This window comes from Lichenostomus cassidix, chromosome 6 (genome assembly GCF_008360975.1).
Source record: "Lichenostomus cassidix isolate B80296 chromosome 6, HeHo_3.0, whole genome shotgun sequence".
Taxonomy (NCBI): Eukaryota; Metazoa; Chordata; class Aves; order Passeriformes; family Meliphagidae; genus Lichenostomus; species Lichenostomus cassidix.
In genome coordinates, this window is record NC_139487.1 from 15,770,169 (window position 1) to 15,779,989 (window position 9,821).

General features: G+C 46.7%; 1 protein-coding gene across 3 annotated transcripts in view; it reads right to left on the bottom strand.

Annotated features, from left to right (window-relative positions):
- Positions 1-9,135, bottom strand: part of TBC1D12 (TBC1 domain family member 12) — a 41,537-nt gene extending 32,402 nt beyond the window's left edge. Inside the window, exon 1 of one of the 3 annotated variants that reach the window (XM_085065244.1) lies at positions 8,174-9,135. In XM_085065244.1, coding sequence (XP_084921370.1) covers positions 8,174-9,012 — 839 coding nt within the window. In that variant the 5' untranslated portion in view covers positions 9,013-9,135. The remainder of the gene's footprint in view (positions 1-8,173) is intronic. The other 2 variants (XM_085065242.1, XM_085065243.1) reach the window with 2 other exon arrangements.
- Positions 9,136-9,821: the final 686 nt, after the last annotated feature.

Genomic DNA, 9,821 nt, shown 5'->3' on the forward strand with positions numbered 1-9,821 from the left:
TCTGGTGCCTGAATGAGTGCCTGTCAACTACTCGATTGCACAATCTAACACTACAAGCCATTACTGTAGTACTTCTGCAGCCACTCAATGCATCGGGTTTCTGCTGCAGCTAGCAATTCACAATATATTTTGTGTCACTGCTTCAGTGATCAACTGCAGAAATACTAGAAAACACAAGAATTCTTTTTTGATGTATTAGCTGATATGAGAATGCAGGGGTCTGATTTCATTCAGTTTTGCCTGATAGCTTTTTAAAACATGAGGAAGAAATTTTCCAATCTACCACTCAGCTTATTGTAGATTTTGAGGAACAGCAAGCAATTTGCAAAACACCTACAGTTTACAACAAAAAGCTAGAATAATAGAATAATTTAGGTTGGGAAAGACTTCTAAGATAATTGAGCCCAAGCATTAACACAGCACTGCCAGGATCACCACTAAATCATGTCCCTGAGTGTCACACCTACATGACTTTTAAACATCTCCAGGGATGGTGGCTCAACTACCTCCCTGGGTAGCCTGTTCCAGTGCTTGACTAGCCTTTCAGTGCTGATGTTTTTCCTAATATCCAACCTAAACCTCCCTCGCCACAGCTTGAGGCTGTTTCCTCTCACTCTATCACTTGATACCTGGAAAAAGAAATTGACACCCACCTCACTACAACCTCCTCTCAGGTATTTGTAGAGTGACAAGGTCTTCCTTCAGCCTCCTGCTCTCCAGACTAAACCACCCCAGTTCCCTCAGCTACCTAAAGCAGATACTTGTGCTTTGGAATCTCCACTGCTTCCCATCTCACAGATGCCAACCACACAAATACCTTTGATAGCAAGTGGATTGTTTGAGTTTTGATGCATTCTGGCATCCAGCACACAAACTGCTTCATTACTGCCCAGCAGCAAGACAGGCAAGATCTCACATTAATGAATGTATTAGGTAACTGAGGCAATACAGACAGGACAGAGCTTTGCAAGGTCTGAGGCCTGACCAGAGCCAAGCTTAGCCTATCTATTCCTACAGCTGACGTTCAAGAAGTTTAGACCAACAGAATATCAAGGGCAAGGGGAGCCAACAAGGAAGCTTTTATTATGCTACATGATCAAAAGACACTCTTTCACTTACCCAAGAGCACATTAAATAGAACTTCCCAATATAACAATGGAAACCGAACATAGCTTCTTCCTAATAGATGAGCACCTTGGAGAAGGGAGAAAAATTGTATGAAAGTACTCCTCTAGGCTACAGCTGCTCTTTTCAGTCAGGAAAGCAGGAAAGGAATTTAGAAGAACACCAGTCTGAGTGTTTGGCTCTCAGAAGTTCTGAAAGAATAAACTCATCTGTGACCATGAAAACTAGTTTTTTGCTAATTGAAGTCATAAGTTCACCCACACAACATCCATGCTTTTCTTCAGACTGTTACCCCAACACTGAGCCAGAAACAAAATGCTCTGCAGGTGGCTTGCACAGCTGACTGGTTTCTGAAAATACAGAGCCAAATTTTCAGTCCCCTTTGCAGGCTCTCCTTGTGCTCATATTTCATTCAAAAATCTGCAGGATTTTTATGCTGGAGCTCTCTCAAACTCTGGGAGGTTTGACTGAACCTGGGTAACAGGCTGCAGTACTAGAGAGATGAGGCACAAACCACTCTTCACTTCCTTAGAAAGCAATAATAAAAATATAGATGCACACACAGAAGCTGAAAAGTTTAATGCAATGCCAACCATCCAGTTCAACAAACTTAGTCCCTTCCCAGCTGAACAACAAACAAGACCAGTGATGACAAAAAAGGACTGACTTTATTTTATAAACATCTCAGTAGTTCCAAGAAATTGAAGAGAGGAGTAACTATTTTTGCATCTGTGTGAATAAAATGTGACCAAAAACCCTTAAAAACCTTTTTTGTTCTTAAGCAATCAGGACAAAATAACCTAATGAATAATTGAACAGCTAAAAGAGCAAAAGCATAAAACTATCATTTTCTTAGAGGCCAGCTGTGATTTAAGTGACCTCCTTTGGTTGTTATTTCCCATGTAAAACATTCTCCTTTTAGTCATAGCCTATTCAGAAGGGAGATCCCATTCACTTTGTCACACTGCTCTCAATACATTGAGTCTGTAAGAAATCCTGTGACCCAAAATAAGCAGAAGAGACCAAGGAATGAAAAGGCCTTCTGCAAAACGAAGGGGTGGGGGAGAAGAGAAGATGCTTTCAGATAAGTTTAAATGCCTCTGTAGAACACTCCTTAGCAAAACAAGCTATGATTCCAACAATTTGCTGCAGACTAAAAATCAGTTTAAGCTGTGTGGCTTGAAAAATCTCACACACAGCCCCCCACAAAAAAAGCTAGAGCATTACTTTAATGAGAACTTACTCCACAAAAACTCCTGTTAGGATTACAAAACTCCTAGTGCAAATACCTGTACCGTGTATCAGGGATATAACACTGTCCATTACACAAGGAGAGCCGAAAAATTGCTAATAATACTTTAGGCATTACAGGTTGATGAAGACTATACATATGGCTCTAATGTTTTAGAATTGACATCTACTCAATCAGCTCTTTTTTCTTGAGGGGTAGCTGGGGAAAGACTTGCTGCAGACAAAAGTTGGAGCAACATGGCCATGCAAAACCTATCCAGAGTAAATGAGCATAACATTCTTCTGTTTGCACACCTGAAATTTAACCTTGATTTGCTAGTCAACAGACATCCTAACCAAAATGATTCTGTGGGTACATAGCATCTCACCTATGTTGAAACACCCACTGAAAGCCGAAACTGGCAAACATGTCAACACAACTTCACAAAATAAATCATTCTTAGCAAACAGTGAAGGAAGAATCTACAGAGGAGATTTTCCACCTGATAATATGAATGACACTTCCTATTTATATCAAGTTACTTATGTCTCTAACTCAGGAAAAAAAGGATACTTTTTAAAGCTACCCACAGATTTGGGTCCAGGTACTCTTGCTTACTCTCTCCAGTCAGCTGTAATTCAAATCAATTATATGTATCCATTTGTTCACTTAGGTTACAAGATTACTTAGAGAAAGCAAAACCAACTGCGCCCAAAGACAGAAGGGTGAAGGGTACCCTCATTATATCTGGGGGGAGGAAGCTTTGTTGTATTCCCTTAGCTCTTCTAATTATCTTTCCAGTATATTGACAGTATATCTGCACTTTTTTTTGTTTGGTTTGCTTTAATCTGGACAACGTAAAAACAACACCAAAATCAAAACACGCAAGTTCTTTCAGTAAGATCTGACCAAGATATAGGCACAGGCAACACCTGAATAGAAATTAAGCACTTTGAAGTGACCCCATCAATCTGTTATCTTTACATAAACTGAAGGTTTAGAAGATATGTCATAACTGAGACAGCTCATTCCCACTTGACTCTCATTTTTGATCAAAAGTCCACTAAATGTATTTTTGCTCCACATATGCACAGCACATCCCCCGAAGTTTCACGGTGATTTATGTATGGCAAGCTTTTCTCTAAGCAAAACACTGATTTTGGTACTAAACCTTCACAAGATGCATCTAGACAGATGCCTATGTAGTGCAAAAAGCTGCAAGTGCTTCTTAGTAATAAATTGAGGTATAAACTACAGAGCTAGAGGCACTGCTGTGTACTGAGTAGCAATACTCAGTGAACCTCTCTGCAGCCCTCCACAGTCTCTACCAGGGACTTCTGTAAAGAAGATTAGTGGCTTTTGAAGAACTACCTACTCATGGAGCTACAGGGCTGTGTTGACAATGAGGGAGACAAAGATGTGAGCTTCAGTGATTTCTTAGCGCTTTGTGCCTACAAATATTGACTCCCTTTTACTTCTCATCATCTCCCCAAGTGAATATTTTTCAAAACTTCTGGACAATAAACACACTCACTCTGGGCAATGAAGAAAGGATGAGACTAAAGGCAGTTTCCATAAGAATATGTGTGCCAACTAGCCATATGTGCTTATAACCCCTTACACCTACTTCTCACAGCACACCCCAAAGACCTACAAGAAGACCTACAAGTGATGAACTAAGCTTTTTGTGAATCTTGTTAGGGGAATACTGGAAAACAAGTATTTGGGAAAATGGTGCTCTACTAAAAAAAAAAGCAAATATCACTGTTGTCAACAGTAAGCTTTGAAACCAGAAATAAGAAACTTTGCCAACTACCAGATACCTAAATTTGTCTAGCAAATACACAATTCAGAAAGGTACAATATCTTTACAAGCTGAAAAGATGCCTGGTACCTACTTGTAGAACTATGAAATAGAACTCATCTTTAGAAGAGGTTCAGAATCACCACATCTTTATCCCAGCCCTGCATTACTTGCTTCTGCTTGACCTTTTTGGCTTACTGTTCTGCTCTGTCCCCCAAAGCAGCACATACAGAGCATGCTGCAGTCAAGGTAATCACCATGGCTTTAATTCAACTATCAATGCAATATTCCTGCTCACTGAACCATTCTGCACCCAACAACAACCCACTGAGGCTACCCAAAAGCAATCCAATAAACCAAGAACAGGGCACTGCCCTAGTAAGCTTCTATGTAAGACCACAAACCATAAGAACAATGCCTGTCTATGACTTTATTATGAATCATACACAGGACTACAAAGCAGTGACAGGTGACTTTCAAGGAGCCATTTATTGCTCTGCCCAAAACAGTAGCACAGTGGAGAGAAGTGACCATAGTCATGTAATTTTCCTTGCCATGGCACTCTGCTTCACACACCTCTGATGTACTTGTGGCATCCCACTTCACATGTGGAGAGAAACAAGAAGTAGAGCAAAACCAATTATTTTGCAGTTAAAAGTTGTTAGTATTGATTTGACAGGCATAATGATTTGGCACAAATATATCTTAAGAGTCCAGGGCCAAATATCATACCTAATACTTATCTGAAAATAAAAGGTTTTAGTCACCAATGCAAGTTTTCCCAGGATCCTAAAGTAATTATTAATGATAATCTCAAGGGCATAGCCTCTCTCCATGTAATAGAGCTTGGATAAGATGCATCTGATGACAGCTGCTTGCTTTTTCCCCCACCTCACCTCATCAGTTTCATCTCTGGTTCCATGAAATGAAGACAGACAATTAACATGGATTATTTCAAAGAACTATGAAGCAGGTCAGTCTGACAACTGAAGAGCTGGGAACAAGCTGGAACAGCTGAAAACAGCAGCCTCCTAACCCAGATCTGTCTGATCAAACTGTTCGGTCACGGCAATTACAACAATAAAGCTGAAGGCAGTAGGACTTCCCCCTTGCCTTCTCTTTTTTTTTTTTTTTTTAAGTAACTGCAAGAAAATTCCAGCTCTTAGAATTTCCAAATAATTATGGCTATTAGGAAAAAAGTAATGGGAGATACCAAATTTTAGAGAGTTTGCAAACTTGACAATGAGCATTACAAGCACAAAGCATCCTACAATAGACACTCCAGGCTGCTGAGCTACCTGTGTAGTGCATCCTGTACCTTGCTTTGTTTTTTTAAGTACTGTGGGAGCAGCTACACATTGACAAAACACAAATGAGTTGTTCTCTCTCAGGTACACAGCCACTTGGTGCAACTTAAACTTTGGGGAGCAACATCATTTATGGTTCTGTACTCATTCAAAAATACAAGCACCCTTCTCCTGAGAAGCTTCACAAGGAAGCAAAGTTGATACCAACATTCAAACACAGGACAACTTTTTATACCATTTCAGTCCTCATTACTGAGATCCTCTTTTTAAGAGCTACAAGATAACCCACTTACATTGACAACTGTCAGCTTTGAATGAATCTGGGCAGTTTAAAATAAAAGTAAGAAGTCTCAGCTTTTGCAATATTGGTTCAGAAGACAAGAACTAACTACTGAAAAGTCATAAAAGTTTTATTACCACTTTCCATAACAATGGATATTACCCATTCTAGTATTTATGTATCTAGAGACAAATCTATCAAGACAGACAAGTTTGAATTTGTTGTTAAAGAAAATTACTGGAAGTTCTCATTAGCCAATCTCATTTTGGCTGATGAGATTAAATCAGCTGTAACTAAGGCTCTGCTATGGATGTATAGGCAGAGCTGAAGGTAAAGTCTCTGAAGCCAGTATTTCTCACCAGGCCAAATGCACCAGAGGCACAGCCAGCTGGGCCAGTCAGGGGCTGTGAAATAGGATTTGCTGAGAGCTGCTCCTTCACTGAGGTGTCTGTACTATAGCTTTTGTCAGGATAGAAGCTATTAATTTCTTTCATGTATTAGCCAAGCCTTTACTAAAAATAGCAAATATCAGTGTATATTGGCAACAATGTCTACTCCACACCAACTTCAGACTTTTCTATTGTCCTGGTTTTATGTGGGATAGAGTTAATTTCTTCTCAGTAGCTGGTACAGTGTTCTGTTTTGGATTCAGTACCAGAACAATGTTGATAACACATTGATGTTTTGTTTGTTGCTAAGTTGTGCTTATCCTAAGTCAAGGACTTTGTGTCTCATGCTCTGCCAGTGAGGAAGTGCACAAAGAAGCTGGGAGGGAGCAGAGCTGAGACAGGTGATCTGAACTGGCCAAAAGGATTCCACACTACAAAACCTAATGCCCAGCATATAAACTGGGGGAGTTATAAAAGGGGCTCATCAGTGTGTGGGGACAGGGTCTGCCACCAGTCAATGGCTGGTGAGCAACTGTATTGTGCATCACTTGGGTTTTTCTTCATATTATCATTCTTATTTTTTACTATTGTATTTTATTTTGTTTAAATTATTAAATTGTTCTTACCTCAACCTACAAGTTTTATTTTTGATTCTCCTCCCCATTCTACTGGGGCCAGGGGTGAAGGAGGTGGAAGAGGTGGTAAGCAAGAAGCTGTATGGTGCTTAGCTGCCACCTGGGGTTAAACCACAGCATCTATGAGGAAAACGCTCCAACATTTCAATCAGTTATTGCTTTGGGGCAAAAAGCAACAATATAAATGTTACTGGTCGATGTGCTCAAGTAGTGAGGCAAAAGAAAGGTAGTATCACGTAATATTCTGACTTGGAAGGGACCCACAAAGATCATTGAGTCCAACTCTTAAGTGAATGGCCCAGACAGGGATTGAATGCACAACCTTGGAATTATTAGCACCATGCTCCAACCAGCTGAGCAAATCCCATACAATACACTGCAGTCCACATAACACAGGGAAAAAGAAGAAAAGCACTGGAGGGAAGATCACTAATAGCAGGGAATAGTAGGAAGAGCAGGACATCTCTCAGTCCATCATCGAAACAAAGCAGATGCACCAAACTTTCTCTTCAACTGCCATTATTCTTATCCTGAGGAATCCATCTCCCCCTTTCCTGAGAGTTGGCAGAGGGAGCCCGTTTCTCAATTTGGGATCCCCCTCTGAGATAAAACCTCCCCTATCTCAATTCTTCAGTTAATAGAATAATTTTATTCTGTCATCTTAAAATACTCAGAGACCTAGTGTCCTACCAGAATGACTTGAACATAACTACAACCCCTCAGTCTGGGAGAATAAAAACTGTTGGAAATTGAACTCCCCACTTCAAACATAATAAAAGTAATAGAGTGTGCTATAAACTATTACAGTCCAGCTGCACCTCCTATGTAGTATGCTAAAGAGTGAGACAGAGATCATAGGCGACAAAGCAGGATGTCCCACAGCTTTTGGTTTAGCGCTAGAAACTTAACAGAAGTCAACTCAAGCACAGAGAGAGTCCTTGAAGCTTTCCACAACACACTTTGAAACATGTAACTAAACTGTATCTACACCGTCAACAAGCTGCAAAGGCTTTGCAAGACTGCAATTTACACGAAGATTTGAAAAGAGCTTCCAATACCCACAACTTCCACCTTATTCTCCAAGCGGTTTAATCAGTACCACTGTGATCATTCAGACAGTGGAATGCCCTGGTACAGGAAGCAAATACCAGTTTGAAGTCCATGTAGTTTGTAGCAGCAAAGGGGCCTTTATCTTACTACTGTCATGTCCAAAGCCACTGTCCTGCACTGAAAGTATCTGCTTGCTGGCGAAAGAGCCCGTCGGGGCTGGAATCGCGCTAAGCCCTGCTGACCCGAGACACGCTCCTGCAGCCACCCCTGACCCGGGCCGGCACACCCACACCCCGCTCGCCCCGGGCTCTGCCGGAGCCGCCCTCCCCGGCCCCGCTACCGGCTCCTTTACCTGGTGAAGAACTCGGCGAAGCTGCTGCCGGCGCCGGCGATGCCCACCCGGTGCCGGGCCCTCTCCGCGGGCTCCTGCGGCGGCGGTGCCGGCTCGGCGGGCGCGGTCCCTCCGTGGGGCAGGTGCTCCGGGGCGCTGCGGCGGCGGCTCACCTCGTACGTGTTGCGGGAGTTCAGGTTCACGTCCGAGAAGCCGAGGGGCGCCGGGGGCGCGGCGGCGAGCTCCGCCCGGTCCCGGCAGGTCCGCGCACCGGGGGCGGCCAGCGCCCGGCTGCCGGCGTCTCCCCCCGGGCTGCGGGGCGGCGAGGGGCTCTCGGCAGCCGCCCCCCCGCGCCGCTCCGCCTCGCTCTGCAGCCGGCAGCTCCTCAGCGGCTCTTCCAAGGCGGTTCCCGAGGGGACGCCTCCCGCCGGGCAGGGCGGGCAGGGGAGGAAGCCCCCGTTCTGCAGTTTCGCTTCCTCCTCCTCCGGCCCCGGCTCATCCCGTCCTGCCCGAGGGGGTGGCGGCGGCGGCGGCTCCTGCGGCGGCGGCGGCGGCAGCAGGAAGCCGACGTCCCCGTTGTTCATCCTCCCGCAGGGGCCCACGGCGCAGGCGGCCCCGTTCGCGGGCTTCTCCGGGCAGCGCTTCCCACCCGCCGCCGCGGCGGGGCCGAGCGCCGCCAGGTACCGCTGCAGCAGCCGCTCCTGCCCCGGCCCGCCGCCCCGCCGGCTCGAGCCCCGGCTCCCATCCCGCTCCCCGTCTTCCTCCTCCTCCGCCGCCTCCTCCTCCGCCGCCGCCTCCTGCCGGCCCGCGGGAAGCACGGCTGCGCCGCCCGGAGCTCCGGCATCGTCCGGCCCCACCATTTGCCGCCGCGGAGCCCCGGGGGCGCGGCGGGGGCCGGGGCGCGCGCCTTCCTCCGCACCGGCGGCGCCGCGAGCGCTGGCAGCCGGCGCCGCTCTGCGCGTCGGGCAGCGGCCTCGGCGGGGGGCGGGCGGGCCCGGCACACGCAGGCGCGCGGCGCCGGCGGCCCTTCCCCCTGGAAAGTCACCATAGAGAGGCCGGGCAGGAAGCGCCCGCCCGCTCGCCCTCCCGGCAGGGCCGCGCCCGGAACCATAGAGATGCCGCCGCGGCAGGCCGTTCCCCGCCAGGGGCGCTGCGGAGCTCCCCGTACCGTATTGCACCTAAAGGCTCGCGGCGCGCAGCACGTACCGCATTCCACCGATGTGCCGCGGCTGCCGCAAAGCCAGGCCCGGCGGCCTCATCCCTCCGTCCCTCTATCCCTGTCCCTGAGCAGCTCCTGCTGGCATTGAGCGACCTGCCCGGCACGCCGCCGGCCGAGAGCCGGACACACTCCCTTCGGCACGGCCCAGGAGCCCGGCAAGGGCTGTCCCAGCCCGGGGAGCGCCGGCAGCGGTGTCCCCGCGGGGTGGAGTTGTGGCCGCGGGGCGGGCAGGGCAGCAAAGCTTTTTGGAGGAGATAGGACCTACTAGAGCTTTGGGGGAAACGGGACAGGGAGAAAAGAGAAATGAGATCGGCACGTCGAAATCTGGGGTGAATCCTTTCCTGAGCAAGTGATGGGATGTCCTAACTCCTCAGGTTAGCGCTGGGGAGTGGATGGAGGGCATTTACAGAGGCAGATCCCGTCAGCTCTGCTTCCCACATCTCTCAGGGA